General features: G+C 35.3%; 1 protein-coding gene across 5 annotated transcripts in view; it reads left to right on the top strand.

Annotated features, from left to right (window-relative positions):
- The window catches only part of LOC132706261 (potassium voltage-gated channel subfamily H member 6), a 249,497-nt gene that overhangs the window by 119,534 nt on the left and 111,535 nt on the right, over nucleotides 1-18,428 (top strand). For 3 of the 5 annotated variants that reach the window (XM_060677491.1, XM_060677492.1, XM_060677488.1), the window contains exons 5-7: nucleotides 599-868; nucleotides 919-1,055; nucleotides 14,558-14,706. In XM_060677491.1, coding sequence (XP_060533474.1) covers nucleotides 599-868; nucleotides 919-1,055; nucleotides 14,558-14,706 — 556 coding nt within the window. The remainder of the gene's footprint in view (nucleotides 1-598; nucleotides 869-918; nucleotides 1,056-14,557; nucleotides 14,707-18,428) is intronic. The other 2 variants (XM_060677490.1, XM_060677489.1) reach the window with 2 other exon arrangements.

Raw genomic sequence — 18,428 nt, 5'->3', positions numbered from 1 at the left:
TCATCGCGATTTTATTTATGGAAGCCTTCAAAAAGAAAGCCCTCGACAACTTCTACCTAAAACAAAAATTTTAGTTTTTAGCAATTTTAAGTATTCCACACATATGCGGCGAAGAATACATTGGAGAGACCGGACGAAAAATATCAACTAGGCTCAAAGAATATGAAAGAGCCTTAAGACTAAGACAAATAAACTCACCAGCAGTTGTCGAACACAATCATCAAACCGAACATCAAAATTTATTAGATAAAACTAAAATTCTGACAACGTTCATGCCCCTCCTTTATCCGCATCTCTCAAACAATATATAAGCAGGTACAGAGCAGAATTCGAGCCAGATCTGATTGATTTTTTGATTTCTAAGCAACCGAGACTGGAACAATCCAAATGTGATATTTATTTTTTTCTAAATTACCTGCCTGTTAACTCGACCCGAATGTGGCAAAATAAGACGAACATAAATCACTTGAAAGTTATTTGAACGAACGAAGATTAAATAGTTGGTTCCTAGCGAGCATATTCGGCTCTTGATTGTTATTTACTGTCTTGTGACGTCGTGGAACATATCTGTTTATTGTCGTGTGACGTTACTTCACAGTCCCTTGACGTCGAACTCGCCGACGCCGATCCTGTCCGAGCAGACGTGGGTGTCTCGTTCGGAGGCCCCCGTATTCGGCGGGAACGGCACTTCGGTACCCCCCGGGGTTCCGCACATGAGCCCCGCAGCGGTCACGTCCCGGGTGACCGAATACACAGCCCTCACCATATCGCATAGCGCTCCCGCGTCCCACCAGGCCTCGTTCGAAAGGGGCGAAAGCCAGGAGCGGGCAGCCAGAGGGGCCAGCAACAACGGTAGTAATAACAATAGGTGAGGAGGTGTCGGCGTTGTAGATTCGCGATCGAATTGGAGCGATTCAGATTTGGTTACAGGCACCTACACTATTCCACGCCGAACGCGGTGACCGCGCCCGCCCACCAGGTGGCGCACGCCACGAGTCTGGACGCCATCGCCAGGAGGCAGTGCTTCCGGACCGGTTACACTACTCAGAGCCATTGTGGGTACTTTCGTCGAATGCATTTTGTTTTACTTCTCTGGTGTTTCTTTACGATGTAATGGAATTATTTCATCCCCACGTTGCGAAACAAAAAAGTTCCAAGGACCTTACTTTTGGTTTACAGTTTATCCCAGAGTAAAGATGTCTATTATGGGGATTTTGGAAATCATAAGAGATTGCAAAATTTAAAGGTTGATAACGTGTTGTTGAGAAAACTAAAGAAGTTCCATCACTTGATACGCCAAAAAAAACTGAAATTTGCCTATTTTGTTTTAATTTGGGGTGTGATTTAAAGAGACAACAAAAAATAAAGATTGCTTTCTCGTTGTAACTTTTTGAGTTCGATAAGATTGGGGGATTTTTCATCTGGTCAGTGAGAAAACTACATAATGTATTTAAATAGCATTTTATGTAAAGCTGGGCGTATGTATTCAAATAACTATCAGAGAAAAAACAACCGAGTTAAAAAAAATTTTGGAAAATTAACTGTCTTAAGCAACATGGAACGTTTATGAAATCGGTTTTAATTCAGAAATAAATCCTGGAATGAAGAAAAAGTAAATAATATGTTACAAACTGTAACTGAATATCCGGAAATATCTGTTAGAAAAATAGAACATTAAACTGGAATGAAACCGATTGGTCAGTTTTCCGGAAAAATAGATAGGTAAGGTCTGTTCATAGATATAAGAAAGTGACCAATTGCTGTTGAATGGGATTATCCAAGGGTGGTTGTTAACATACAATCCAACAAGATTATAACCTAAAATTTAGGAATTTAAATTCAGGTAAAATTGTGGTCCGTAATAGAAAACAATTTTATACCTACCTATGTTTAATATTTTTTGGTTTGGTATACTACTTGGTTTAAGTTTATTAGTAATCATTCTTATTGCGTGTGTAATATAGCGTGTGTTGAAACGTGTGCGAATTATGCAAAATATGTGCGAGTCTATATCTCAGGAGATGCTCCCGCCCAAATGTAGAAAACACTATTCTATTCAGATTAAGCAAGTTATAAACAATGTTTATTGAACGTGGTGCCAGCAAGCTAGCATCTTTAGAAGAAACGGCCACATTCACGAAAATTCCAACATTAACTGTAAGGAAAATTGTGAATAATCCCATTTTAGCGAGGAAAAAAAGAAGCGATGCTGACATTTTCTCGATAATCTTCTTCTTCCAGTAAACGCTTCTCTATCCCTCGCAACATGAAACAATTCCCCCACATTCAACCCTGTCCAGTCCCTGACCTTTCTTAGCCAGGATTTCTTTTTTCTTCCGATACCCCTTCTTCCATCTAGTCTTCCCTGCATAATAGTTTGTAGTAGACGGTATTTATCATTTCTTAAGATGTGCCCCAGATATGCGGTATTGCGTCTTTTTATTAAAGTTATTAATTTTCTACCGCGGCCAGTTCTTCGTAAGACCTCTTCGTTTGAGATTCTATCCGTCCAGGGAATTTTTAGTATCCTTCTATACAGTCACATCTCGAAGGCTTCCAATTTTTTGATGATCTATAATATAATAATTGTGACCATATATAGCATTCGACGAACCTCAATCGCAAACTGAGACACAAGTTTTTATTACAGAGTATCTTCCTGTAACTAAGAAATGATTGTCTTGCTATTTCGATTCTGACCTTTATTTCTTGATCTTGATCTAGGCCAGAGGTGATGTACGCTCCCAAATATTTGTAGTTTTCGACTTGTTCAACAGCTCGTTCTTCTATGTATAACTGATGTTGCCTGGCCGGGTTCTTTGAGACAACCATAAATTTAGTTTTTTCTATGTTAATTGTGAGCCCCATTGCACGACTTTCGTTGTAAACTCTATCCACCAGCAATTGTAGGTCTTCGAGAGACTCAGCCAGGACTACCGTATCGTCCGCAAATCGTATATTGTTGATAATTTCTCCTCCAATCCTAACTCCCTCTTCTCTGTCCGAAAGAGCCTTTTGAAAGATTACCTGAGAGTATAAATTAAAGAGTGCCGGTGAGAGTACACATCCCTGTCTAACGCCTCGCTGGATCGTACCTCATCCGTCTCCAAGTTGTTGACTATTACTGTGGCTGTCTGGTGCCAATATATGCTTTTAATTATGTTTATATCATTTTGGTCTAGTTGGATGTTATTCAGTTCATTTATTAATTTCATGTGTTGCACCTTATAAACGCTTTTTGGTTAGTTTTGGTTAGTTAGTTTAGTTTTAGTTAGTTATATACTTTTGTTGTATTCTCGGCTCTTCTGGATAAGTACTGTCATTGCAAACAACGCTTCTCTTGTTCCCATTCCTCCTCTAAAGCCAAATTGCAAGTTGTCCAGCTGTTCTTCGCATTTCTTATAAATTCTGTTCTGGACAATCTTCAGCAAGATCTTCAAGGGGTGGCACATGAGGCTGATAAGTCTGTAATCATGGCCTGACATTGGGTTGTTCTTTTTAGGTAATGGAACAAAAGTTGATTTTAGCCATTCTGTTGGGATGTTTCCGGAATTGTACACATCATTAAACATTTGTGTTAGCCTGATGTTCTCTTCATCGAGTGCTTTCAGGAGTTCGATTGGCATCCTGTCATGGCCTGCGGCTTTTTTATTATTACTGTTTTTTAGAGCATACTTGAGTTCGGAAGGAAGTATTTCCAGGCAGTCGTTTCGCTGGTTTGCTGTTGTTATTTCTATGTTGTCTATGTAAGTTCTTCCAGTTCGTGGCACTCGCGTGTCAGCCAATCTTCTTTAGCTCTGTTGATGTCGCGTTTTATTTGTCTATTTATATTGTTATATCTTTCTCTGTCTTTATTCTTATGCTTCCTTCTATCTTCCATAAGTATAAGAATTTCGGGGGTCATCCATTCTTTTTTTGGTTTCACTGGGATGTTTCCGAGGCCTTCTTCCCCAGCTTTTAATATTGCATTTTTCCTATCGTTCCAGTTACTCCCTTCGTGTAGTGTTTCATGGAGGTTCTTGTTGAATAATTGTTTATATTGTTCGGTTCGAAGTTTTTCTACATTTAGCTTGAGTGGCGGTTTATATTTACTTTGCTTCTTTACGCGGAATTTTATATTGGCTAGCAAAAGGTTATGTATGGTCTGTGTTACCGTCTGGACTTGGATATGTTTTTACGCTTTGTATTCCATTTCTAAAACTTTATTAATCATTATAAAGTCGATCTGATTTCTTATTCGTCTAAGATCATTATCGCCCGGCGCCGTCCAAGTATACAATCTTCTAGGGTGTAGCTTATAGAATGTATTTGTGACTGTTAGGTTTTTCTCCTGACAATACTCCACCAATCTGTCTCCATGTTCATTTCTCGCACCCAATCCGAAATTACCAACACAGTCTTGAACCTTACCATTTCCAATCTTTGCATTGAAGTCGCCCATTATAATGAGCACTTCCTCTTTCTTAATATTTATTGTTAGTTCTTCTAGATCTGAGTAGAACTTTTCTATGTCCGCTTCGCTACTCCCACTTGTAGGCGCGTAGATCTGTACCAGATTTATATTTAAGGGATGTGCTCTAATTTGTAGTAGCATCATGCGGTTGTTATAGGGGATGAAATTTATCACTGAGTGTTAGTTCTTTCCTTAGGATTATGCCGACTCCATTACTGTGATCACCATTGTCTGCACCAGAATAGTAGAAGATTGCTTCATCTTGATAACAAATGCCTGAGCCAGGCCAGCGTACTTCCGATAGTCCCAGTATCTGTATATGTAGTCTTTGCATTTCTCCTATTGTTGTTGCAAGCTTTCCGGTCTGAAACAGGGTTCTAATATTCCATGTTGCGATACGCTTTAATACAGTTTTTGACTTCCATCCGGGGATTCTTCGCATCCCTGTCCTATCTAAGGGACGCCGGGGACTCGGGGCCGTTTCTTGACTAGTACTTATATCCATAGTGGCTATTCTTGAGAACATAATGCAGTGGTTTCTCCTTGCCTTCTGCATCGCAGTTTAATATCCGATACTGTCGATTATTTGACAGTCGCACATTAATATCCAGCAGCAAACCGTACCGAAGTATCTCTTCCCGGCTTTACCCTGGTGTTGGAGTTGCTGCTGCCCAACTCCAGTCTGCCTTCATTCTACCCCCTGAGGGCTGGGTTTCCACGTTCGCCGGGCAAGGGGACAGCGTTATACCCCGCTATACTGGGTCCCCAGCAGAACTTAGCCACCGACTCATACGCGTGTCGGGCCCACCCCCGCGACGTGGACGCGCCTGCTGAGAGTTGCCTGAGTGAATTCAGAGAAGACAGCTCTGGTTTTCCTCAGGCCGGGTTAATGCTCATGTATGTATCCATGAGCAAGGGTCAAGATATAACACGGCGTAAAATTTACCAGTTATACGAGGAACAAAGCATGCCTACATTAGATATCTTAATTAGGAGGCTTGAAAAAGATGAAACCGGTGTTACATATGGCAGAACTACCTTATGGAAGTGTATTCAACACATGGGTTTTAGATTTAAAAAAAATGACAAAAGACAAGTTTTAATGGAATCTTTTAGAATTCGGAAATGGCGACTGGAATATTTAGATAATTTAAAAATTAGAATTTACAGAGAACAACAAAGGCCAATTATTTACTTGGATGAAACCTGGTTCGACACTCAACTGATAAGTGTAAAACAAACGCGCCATCAAAAAGAGGTAAAAAAATAACTATTTGCATGCTGGCTCTAAAGATGGTTGGATTTCAAATGGACTTTCTCTGTCTGCGAAAAATATTACAATGAAGACACCACCGCTGATTTATTTGAAAGTTGGTTTAAAAACAAACTAACCACCTTACCACTGTATATTTAGTCTCATTAGCACCAACTAAAATCTGCCATTCGTCGTAACAACGTTTTTCGACGTATTAACTCCAATGTCCTCAAACTTATAGAAATCGAAGTTTTTAAAATCCCTCCACAAAGTTGGGCAAATTCTGTAAAACATATAGAAAAAGCAGAATAATCGTATATCCATATTGCAAATAATATAAAACAAATAATAATTAGAACAGGCGATGATAGCGATAGTGATATAATAATAAATAATTTGTAATTTTATTTTAGATTTAATCATAAATACATACATAAATAAATAAATATTGTTTAGTACCTTTCCTAACAAAACCTCAAAAAATTAAATTCTATGCAAAGTGGGACCTGTTCGGCCATATTTCATTCTTACAGCTTGCCCGGGTCTTTCCTTAATTCGTATCAGTTAGTCACTTTCTTATATCTATGAACAGACTTTACAAAGTGATACGGAGCATATACACCGCTAAAGTTTTTGTATTCAATGTTTTCACAAATTTTGAGCAGTTCCGTGGTCCCCTTGTTCGCCGGACTTCACTCCACTCGGTTTTTTTGTACTGGGATAATGCTTACCAGCGAGTTTTTCAGACTGGTCGTCAACTGGGAAAACTAGTCCTTGAAACCTTTAGAACATAGCAACGGATATGTTAGGAAATTTATCAAATTTGACAGTTACCAGGGGTTTCCTGTGTTTGGAAAATAACGGTCACTTATTTGAACATTCTTTATAATTTTTTTTTTGTTGTAAACTTTTTAAAAGTAATTCGTTTAATGGAATTACATGTTACATGATCTACTTTAGCTATATAATAACACCAGAAGAAAATAAATAAATTGCCAAATTTCGTTTTTTTTTTTGGAGTACCTTCGGAAGTGATGGGAATTTTTTAGTTTTCTCAATGACAGGTCATTAATTTTGCGACTTTTTCCTAATTAAACCATCTTCGTATATCTTTTGTTTTTCGATATCACACACATGACTGTTTTGTTCCCTTTCTTTACACTTACGCGTGTCATGTCAAGTTCCTCATTCGACGAGTAGTATGGTGTATCTCGAAATATATCGTCTTGGTTTTTGGTGGACCTACCCGAAAAAAGTAACTGAGTAACCCCACAACCAATAACCAAAAATGACAGTGGCGAGTCAAGTAGATGACGGACAAAGTATTTTTTTAAGATGAAAACTAAAATTTATAGAACAATAAAATATAACGAAAGTATTATTTTGGAAAATCTTCTTCATCGTTCTTTTCAGAATTTTTATTTTATTTAGAAACTCTGTCTTTTGTAATTTTTCCGTAATATTTACCGTTTTTAAATAAAAAAAATTAGATAAAAAAATCCAGTCGGCTGGTGTCACTTCATAAGGCGTTTGTTATTCTTGCTTTATTTGACATGAATAGATCAATTATTTTTCGAAATGAATAATAATAAATAATAAATTATGTAAAACATGTCATTATTTAGAAGATAATTGATAAAAGTTAACATAAAAACCAACTGCCCTCAATTAACGTATTTTTCTAAAATATATTATTTTTTGATATGCAATGCTTAACATCTTATTTTTTTATTTGGAAACTGTAAGGTGCTCATATACCTGTCTATCGATTTTTTTTCGATGTCATTACATAAGTTCTTAAATTTCGATAGGAAGATAGGGGTAGTCTAATTCAATCCTCTACACTTATTAAAAAAAATGCGGAAAGTGTATTTTAATAATAGTAATGCTTCCTTATTATTTTATTCCATCTGTTTTGTTACGCTAATAGTTGGTTTTGGCCCAAGGTTAATACACTGTGTTGCATTTAATATGAAAACACCCCAATATTATGCCAATCTAAATAAATACAGATTTAAAGGTTTGCACGTTCACACAAATTGATGGTTCGCATTTTTTAAGATACTCAACTGAAATTTAATTTTTAAATGCAGCCTATTGCGAATTCACAAACAGAAACCATATTCCATATTTTGCTTCGTGTTAGAGACACTGGAGAAAGTTGATTCGAATATTATTCTAACTCCACATACCATGAAAAAATTTTAGTTTTTTATTACTTTGGTCCATAAATAACATTAAACAATAAATAGCATTAACACAAAGGAATTATTTTATTTTGAGAAAACATTAATTTTTGGGTAGGTTACTGATTTTGTCTAAGTTCGGGGATGCTAATTTGTTGATAGGCTTGTCTTATCCTGGTACAAAATTCAGCTGGATTTCTGGGATAAAAAATACAGTGTATTTTTTGTCCCAGGGTTCAAAAAGATTGATCCTTCCTATCCAGTGCTTAGGAAATTTTTGGTTTAAAATAGAAAAAATTAACGAAACTACCACAATTCAATGATTTATTAAAGAAAAAGTAATCTATTATTTAATCTGGCAAACGTCCACACCAGGCATTGGGAATATTGATCTTTACAATTTATAACCCAGTGGGGATTATTGACACAGTATCTACAATTTTGAGAGGATGCAAACCGATTGGTGGTGAATGTAGCTTCCTCGGTAAACATAATCTTCTTCAGAAAGTGCCCGTCAATTGACATTAAAGGTTTCACAAGTTCCAAATTAATTACTTTCCATTAAATACTTTTTTATCGAATAAAAAAAAATTGGGCTTATAATCATTTTGTGTAGGTATTGACAAAATAATGAAAAAACTAAAAATGCGAATGTTATCATGAAGTTTGGTATGTGGGGTAAAATTTCAGTTGAGGGACTTAAAAAATGTCAGCTATCAACCTGTATGACTGTGCAAAACTTGCATTTGTCTTCATCTTAAATGCGATACACAGCATAACAAATTATCCTTTATTTTAAACTATTCACATTTGTTTTGAAACACACTGTATTCATATATCACAAATAAAGCACTTATTTGTTCGGTTCGTGATATAAAAATACAAAATAATAACCAAAAAAAAAACATGAAATATTTGATAACAACTGAGAGCGTGTTTCGAATTTCGAACATCACTTGGCATCTTCAGAGGCCGCGGGTCCGTGTCACTCTTACGTGTCCGCACTTAAACTCTCTTTAAGTGCGGACACGTAAGAGTGACATGGACGCGCGGCCTCTGAAGATGCCCAGTGATATTTTGGCGAAACGTCAGGCGAATGATTACAGTGTTCCCTTTTATACTGTTTAAGCGCGACAATGTCATTTGGCAAACTGGATCTGTAACGACGAATGCTGATTTTGCTAAGTAAAGTTAAATTATATATATTTATATATATATATATATATATATATATATATATATATATATATATATATATATATATATATATATATATATATATATATATATATATATATATATTCTCACGTATTGATTCACGGATGGAAAAATGTGATGACACTATATTCCGGGATATCATCCGTTCGCTCGTTGAACTCCGACTGGAATCCTGCAAATCCTGCATCCGACTGAAATCCTGCAGACGTTTCGCCAAAATCTCACTTGGCATCTTCAATGCTCGCGCTCCGAACACTGTGTTCGAAGTGTTTTCGGAGCGCGAGCATTGAAGATGCCAAGTGAGATTTTGGCGAAACGTCTGCAGGATTCCAGTCGGATGCAGGATTCCAGTCGGAGTTCAACGAGCGAACGGATGATATCCCGGAATATAGTGTCATCATATATATATATATATATATATATATATATATATATATATATATATATATATATATATATATATATATATATATATATATATATATATATATATCATAACTTTATTCCTTAGCTTAAAATTTTTCGAATAACCATCTTAATTTGAACAAATGTATATTTTGGATCATTATTAGCAAGGCGAATATTTGTGTTTAACTTTAATGCTTAAGTCAAAATTCTCTTCAAAAATTAATAATTGATTAATAATGAAATAAAAGCATTTATACTATTTGCAAATCTTCTGGTATCCTTCATCTGAATTGACATTCTTTGTTAGCTCTGAAGAAGCCGACAAGATGATTGGCGAAACACTAGCAAGTTTGATTTATCAACAACCGGCGCAGGAAGAAACCAGAACATTTGTAAATAGTACTTCCTTGAAAAACTAAAAGGATTTATGTCAAACAGTCTTCACTTAGTTGTTAATTCTTGGCAGTTAGTTTTTCCTGTTGTATGTAATTATACAACTTGTAGTAAATGTGGAAAAACGCCATATGTTGCATAGTTATTACAATTCACTCAGAAATTAAGTGGAAAATGGATATGGTCGCCGATATCATCCTAATGAGAAATATAATATTATAAATAGATTAAGATTTTAGATCTCAAATTGTTTTTTTATTTTGTTAATAACCTTAGGTTAATAATATATCTCGCCGTTCAATCAGACATTGAGAAAATGAACTGTAAATTACGAGAATGTGAACATCACACAATAAACCAGTATGATCCCTGCAAAATTCATTCACAAGTCAAAAACTTAGGCCTGGTCACCTCGGACGGCAGAATTCTGTAATTGGCTCCGAAATCAAATTTAAGCACATGATGATTTTTTCAAAAAGGGACCGACGAATGTAAGTTTATTTAATCCGCGAAACGTCAGTAATTTCGACTAAGCAAAAACCGACGCAGGAGGAATCCAGAAGTTTGGTAAAAAGTATTAGAGTAGCCTGTGAAAGTTTCTTTGAAAAAAAATATTAACGCTTTTTTGAATGATTTTATTATGGGGAGGGATGTTATAGCATAACGAAAGTTACCGAAGTGTGTCTAGGAACGTAATATCTTAAACAATGACGGGTGTCTCGATTATGAATATCATTTCCTCTGCAAAGTTTATCAGCACGGCAGGGTCTTATTGGAGTTTAGTAAAAAAACAAAAGTGGCTAACTGAACTTTATATCGGTCCTCCAGCTTAAGCCAACCCGAATCAGGCATTGCGAAATATATGGTCATACTTTCAGAGATTGTAACTAAAACGAACACAAGCTTTCTGAAGTCGTTGTAGTCTCTACTTATCTCGATTAAGTATAGCTGGCGAATAGACAATACTGCAAAATGCGAAATGGGATAAAACTAACATCACAAAGTCTAAGTTTGACTTATTTACTGAGAAAATGTTTATGAATATGCAATGTCCTCAACTTATAGAAGGAGTTTTGTAACGCCAAACCAACATGCTTAGAAAACCGCAGGTCGAACTATAATCCTAAATTTTTACACCCGTCTGAAGAAGGACAGATAATCACATCATTTAGTGTAATCTTAAAAGAGGCGTTTTTTACAATATCTTCCCTTTTATTTCCAAATAATAACATCTGCGTTTTGTTAGAATTCAATAAGACGTTGTGAGCCGTAGATCGAAATTTATTTTAGTAGCGGCAATTAAAGCTTCACTAGCACAAAAGATAAATATAACTGTATAAAAGTAGAGGAGTCAGCTGTATTAACTGAGAACAGAATGGGAACACCCTTCTCCAAAGCAATGACCAAGAAAATTAAAAAAAAAAGAATTTCCGAATTCCGAAGAATTCCAGTTTAGCTAGGAGAAGATGTCGAACGCTTTGCTATAGTCCAAGAGTATGAGACAAGAGTTTAATTTAGAATCCGCTGCTCTCAATAAGTCATCAGTAAAATGACGCAAGGCAGAAGTAGTGCTGGGAAGAGGTCGAAAAGCAAATTGAATGTCTGCGAGAATTTTGTTGTCGCATAGGAACTGACGAAGTTGTTTAGCTGCAATTTTTTCAATAACTTTGAGATGGTTGGCAACAAACTGATTGGTCTAAAATCGTTAATTCTACTTGGACACTCTTTCTTTGGAACGGAATAATAAACAGCTTAAATACATAATTTCCAAATCATGGACCTACACAATGACCGGCTAGAACTCCAGGCATAAATCCACTAGATTACTTCTTATGAGGGTATTTAAAACATCGTTTATATGGTAATACTCCGAATGGCATAAATATTAAAAAATACAATATTAAAATTGCCAGGCCTATCGCAAAATGCATTGCAGATGGTGTTTCATTTGAACATCTTTTATGATTCTAGGCTGTATTATTACCTACTTTACAGGATCAAAGAAATTTCATTTTTTTATAAAAATTTAATAAGTTTATTACGTTCTCAGTTGATTTGTGGTAATAAATTATTTTTTATATTGAACTGAGGTGGCTTTTACTTGATGAAAATCCATTTATCAAAATAAATAAGAACTAAAAGTTCAGATTTTCACATAAAGATGTCGAAACAATTGTGAAAATCTGAACTTTTAGTTCTTATTTATTTTTATTTGTTATATTTATTTCAAAAATGTCTTTTTCCCCACTTCAGTGATTAGTTACCAAAGTAGAATATAATTAAAATTCTAGTATTTAACGAATACGCCAGACGGTTTGACATAATGCTTTTGTTTCATGGGCGCCTTAGTTTTTGTGTAAATTTGGCTTTATTATCACTTTTGAAGCGTTATTTTGTAGTTAATCATTAAGTGTGATTTTTCCAGAATGGCAAGATCATTCAAAAGATGAAATAAAAAATGCTGGTCTATAGTTAAAAAATTTAAGTTGATGATGGGCACACTCAATTTGCATGGAAGAAAAAGTTGAAATGTGAAAATTTCATGTATTTTCCTTTTTTTTTAATTAAGGCCAAGAAAAAATTCAAATGGAATTACTGATTTCCCGCATATCTCAGAAACTAATCAGAATGTTCTCGGATTTTAAAACCGTTTTAAATTAAGCATCAAAATGCGCAACTTTTCCTGTATTTAACTGACTTCCTATCTTTTAGTATTAGCGCAATCCCAATAGTCCCCCCTCGAGTTTGGACGGTCGAATTTGGAGTGTTTTGATTAGGCAAAACCTATTTCTAGATAGAGCAAAATAGACTTATGTCAACGGTTCGATTTTTAACAAACATTTAATAGTTAAAACCGCATGGCGATGTCTTCTCTACCAAACAATTTATTCATATTTGAAAATTGCCCCATCTTTCAGATTCTCATAAACCATTATTAAGGCATATTTTAAGGCAAGTGCAGCGTCGTCCTGAGACGTTTTTTTTAGTTCTCCGTTTTCTCATGAATGCAACTTTCTTATTTTATATTGCAATTATAGTTGGCTATGGTCTTAAGAAAAATGAAAGTGTCGACCCCTTGTCAGCCTTGCTTGGTAGCGGTGCGTAATATGTTCAAAAAGACGTTACATGTAAACTTTCAAAATAATATAACAAATACAGGAACTTTAAAACAGATAAGACCAATTTAAAATAACTTAAGTGAAAAACAAAAAATCCTAAGAACCATTAAACATTATAATTTTAGATATTATTTTTAATATGTAATATTAATATTTTTGATTATTTAGAAAACAAAACTATAGTTAACTAACAAACAAAACACAATAAATAACAGAATACAAAACATTAAAATTTAATTTGAATGAAATATTTTAAAGTAAATTTTCAAATTGGGCGCCGTTCTCTTCGATACACTGAACGCAGTCTTTTCGTACTGAATGGCAACAATCCACTAACTCTATAGAATTGGTATTAGCAGTGGCTACCTCTAACTCTGCTTTGATTTGGAAAATTCTATCTTTAAATATAAGATGTTTTAATCTCCCCCATAAAAATAATCTAGAGAAGTTAGATCACACGTTCTCGCAGCACACCTAATCGGGGGCCTTTAGTTATAATCACTTACAATCCGTGCGTTGTGAACGGGGCAACCATATTGTTCATAACAAATGCTCCTTAAAAGAATTAAAGGCAAGTCTTAGAAAAACGGAAAAACATATGTTCGCAAAATACTTATATAGCCATCCCCTGTCAGATTTTCATTAAAAAAATAAGGTCCCAGAGATCTACCTCGGAAAAATCCTACCAATACATTGAATCCAAAGCGACCTTGCAGATTTTGATACACTACAGCAGAAGGATTTTTTGTGCTCCAGCGACAAGAATTATATCTACTAAATGTTCCGGAGCAGATAAACCAGTTGCAAAATTGTATTCTTGTATAGCGGCATCCCTTTGATGTAATTGGTGGACTTTCCTGCTACGATTTGGCTTGGATTTATGGTTTTGTTTAAGTAGTCAATACTTTAGTTTTTCCATTTGTTGTGGCCCGTGAGGACTTGGATTTTCAAATACTTTTCCAATTATATGCAATTCGCGGATATCCTGTGCTTTATTTAATTAGTTTTGATTTTGCCTTGACTTTTTCAAACTTCTGCATATATGTATTGAAATAAAGTTTCATCTTTCATATCTAACTGTAATACACTAATTTAAATTGCAAATAAAAAGGTTTGTATATTTTTATATTCTTTCAAGTTTTTTTTTATTACTTTAATGTGGAAACTCTTATTGAATCACTTTTTATATGGCCAGTTTTTAAGAGTGCCAAAAAGTGAAAAACGCTTCTTCAAAGATCCAGCGCTTCACATGTAAGTTGATTTTGCTCTATATAGTTCAGAAATAGGTTTCTCCAGTTAAAACACTTCAATAACGAGCACCCTATATAGTTGTCAAAAAATGAACATTGCGATCTTGAGACACCCATTATAACAAACTGCTGGACATGTAATAAACTATCGAAAAGTCTATCTCGCCGGTCTTACGCCACTGGCCATTTTATAAACGAAGTCAGCTCAATTTAGTTACAGATCCGTTTACTGAGGACTGTATTTCTATTGCGTCGACAATGTTTCCTTGTTGTAGCCAACAAACCTTTGCTGAGCAAGCAGTTTCCTAACGTTTCGTCCGAAAGCGACCTTCAGCGGTACCGAACGGCGCAGCAGTCGAACGATCGCAGAAGTCCGAGCCTCTCGAACCCCACCGACTCACTGAAGCAAAAGGTTTGTCCCCAAGTACGTGTCTTTCGATTATCCCTTTGTACCCTGTCGCCAGACTCGAAAATTGTTATCTGTTATCGCCGAAGGTTTGTTTTCACATTAGTTTCATCGTTTCTTAATAGTTCGGCAACTGTTGCGGACCGTTTGAGGATAATCTTTTGAGGTTTTGAGGTTATATTGTAAATGTGTCAATCGCGATCGATTCGGTCACTTTGATTCAATCACTTCGTAGGATCGAACGACCGAATCCCGTTTGTTCGTAACAAATCGATCACCTTGTTCGCTCTCGCTGCCGCCCTGACCGGTCTGAAGTGACCGAATACAGGACGAACGATCTACCGACCTTACCAAAAAAAATCGAATTCCCCTTGCGGAATACGATTGATTTGAATGGTTTAAGATTTAAATGAATGACTGAGACAGGCCACGGAAAAGGAATAGGAGTATTGTTATGATTATTCTATAGTATTGAGTTGCAACATCGATTGGTAGGTTTGCTTATATGAATTGAATATTAAATGAAATATCTATTTCCACACATGTATTTAATTTAAACGAATTAATGTATTACTGGTACAACCCAATACGTAGCACATATTATGATAAAATCATGATGCAATAAAGAGCAGAGCACAGCTAAATATTATATTAACAAAAACAGCAAACAGAACATATAGACACAACAATAATTTTAATTCAAATGAATCTGAATCGGTCGTTCGGACTGTTCGGATTCAGTGATTATTGCCGCTTATGTTGGCAACAAAAAGAATTGAAATGAACGATTGATGGAAATGATTCGGTCCTTTTCGAATCGGTCACTGATTGATTCGGTCCTCGTAAAATGAACGATTGGCACAACACTAATTGTAAATATTTTCATTGCAGAAGAATCGATTACATGAAAAAATTGCAGTTTTCTAGATTGTCTTCAGCAACTGCTGATGAGTTTATTTGTCCTAGTTCTAAGGCTCTTTAAAAATTTTTTCCCGTGTGCAGTTAATATTTTTCGTCCGGTCTCTCGAATGTATTAGTAGGCACATATGTATGGAATGCTGTAAACTTCTGGTATCTTAAATGGGATATTCTTATTCTATTTATAAACAAGTCTTTCCTACAGGTACGCACAAAATGTCACAAAAAAAACGATACTTAGTCAGCGGACTAGCTTAAATTATTTTTTACTAGCAAAATCAAATTAAGAACTAATTACAGCTTTTTATTACAGTGTGTTAATTGATATACCGTCTTAAGTTACTTTTAAATGCCTCAAAGCTGAGAGCAAATAGGTCATGATCCGGAAAAGCGTTCTCTACTCTGTTCATAGACATAAGAAAGTGACCAATTGCTTTTGAATGGGATTATCCAATGGTGGTCATTAACATACAATGCAACAAGATTATTACCTAAAATTTCGGAATTCAAATTCAGGTAAAATTGTGGTCCGTAATAGAAAATAATTTTATACCTCCCTGTGTTTAATGTTCTTTGGTTTGGTATACTACTTAGTTTAAATTTATTAGTCATTATTCTTATTTCGTGTGTAATACAGCGTGTGTTGAATCCTGTGCGAATTATGCAAAATACGTGCGAGTCTAGTGTATCTCAGAAGATGCTCCCGCCCAAATGTGGAAAACACTATTCTATTGAGACTAATAAACAATGTTTATTTGACTCTCATTGAACGTGGTGCCAGCAAGCAAGCATCTTTAGAAGAAACGGTCACATTGACGAAAATTCCAACTGTATGGAAAATTGTGAATAATCCCATTTCAGCGAAAAAAAAGAAGCGATGCTGACATTTTCTCGAGTGTAGATGAAAGCGATCAAGATATAATACGGCATAAAATTTACACAGTAGACATTTGACTAAAACCCCTTCCACTGTATATTTAATTCCATTGAACATGTTTGGCACCAACTGAAATCTGCCATTCGTCGTAACAATGTTTTTTCCCGTGTTAACTCCAATGTTCTCAAACTTATAGAAACCGAAGTTTTTAACGTCCCAACCCCAACAAAGTTGGTCAAATTCGGTGAAACATATAGAAAAAGCAGAACAATCTTATATCCATATTGCAAATAATATAGAACAAATAATAATTAGAACAGGCGATGATAGCGATAGTGATACTGATATATTATGTGAATAATTTTAAGTAATTTAAGTAGGCAATTAAAATCATTTGTAATTTTATTTTAGATTTAAACATAAATAAATACATAAATAAATAAATATTGTTTAGTAGCTTTCCTAACAAAACCCCAAATAATTAAATTCTAAGCAAAGTACAGACGTGTTCGGCCATATTTAATTCTTACAGCTTGCCCGGGTCTTTCCTTAATTCGTATCAGTTAGTCACTTTCTTATATCTATGAACAGACTTTACACCTAACAATTTGAGAGGTAGAAGAGTAGTTTGAGTGATATCTAGATATAGCGACTGTTTGTCTGTTTCGAAGAATGAAGGCATTATAGTTAAAACATATTTTTTCCAAAAAGAAAGGAGATTCTATCAAATTATGTACGACAATTTATAGCATTTACAAATTTTCATTCTACACAGTCCAGCCGTTCAATATATTTAAAATGCATTGGATTCCAGATTGCCGTAGCATATTCGAACAAGGGTCTGTAAAAAAGGGGTCTGTTAGAAAGTATTATTAATGATTTTTTATTATTAAACCCTTTAGTCACCCGTAAAATAAATCCAATAAATCTTTAGAGCTTTTTGAACAATATTTTCTACGTGCATACCAGAAGGGAGTGCCCGAACCCAATGTAAGACCCAGGTTCTTTACGCAAAGTTCAGTTTGTAGTTACCTACCTAGAGATCACTTTTAATTTTGCAGTTGTGGTAATGGAAAATCAGAAGTAACATTCTGTCGCACACAGACCAATGTCCTAATGCATTTTCACATCATTATCCGGCCCAAAAATCAATATCTAATTAATTATTCCCTCCAATAGTTGCCACATTAGAGATATTAAACATTAAACATCACTGATTACCTATCAAATTTGTTAAGAAATATAACATTAAAGCTTAAAAATTTACCACTTTTCAAAAAATCTCTCTGAAAGAGCCTTAACACAATCATGGGGGGATATCAAATCATTCGATAAAACTAAAATTCTTACATGTAATCTCTAAGAAGCAAACAATCAGTATATAACAGGTACAGACTAGAACGCGAACCAGTTTCAGTCAAGCTCTGAAGAAGCCAACAGGATGATTGGAGAAATGTCAGCAAGTTCGATTTATCAGCACGCAGAAAATTTTAGTTGACTCGCGGCTTAACGAAAATATCTGCAACTATACAAAATCGAAGGCAACCCAATCTTCAACTTTTAAGAAATCTTTTGTGTGAAATAGGATCATTTTGCTCGTAAATCAATATTAAAAATTGTTGAGCCCAATCACGATATTTTTATGTCTAGTATTTACAATTTGAGGATTACCCTTTATTTCTGAATGCGCACAAAATTCAATGCATGCACTTTAATAGTTCCTAGAAGAAAGGCGATTTGATGTGAAAACAAATCTCGATAGAACAAATTAATCGATTTGCCTTCACGGCCTCCTGGATTATAGGCATTCGTGTCGCCATCTACCGCCCCCGTGCTATACCACATCGCATATTAATCGCTTCCTCTTTAGCCCGTTAGATGACGCCAGAGCGGGCGAATTCGATCGGCTAGCGTGGGAATAGATTCGTTATCGGTGCTGCTAATG

The sequence above is a fragment of the Cylas formicarius genome, unplaced genomic scaffold (genome assembly GCF_029955315.1).
Source record: "Cylas formicarius isolate icCylForm1 unplaced genomic scaffold, icCylForm1.1 PGA_scaffold_8__14_contigs__length_24414737, whole genome shotgun sequence".
Lineage (NCBI taxonomy): Eukaryota > Metazoa > Arthropoda > Insecta > Coleoptera > Brentidae > Cylas > Cylas formicarius.
This window is presented reverse-complemented; position numbering and strand designations above follow the sequence as displayed.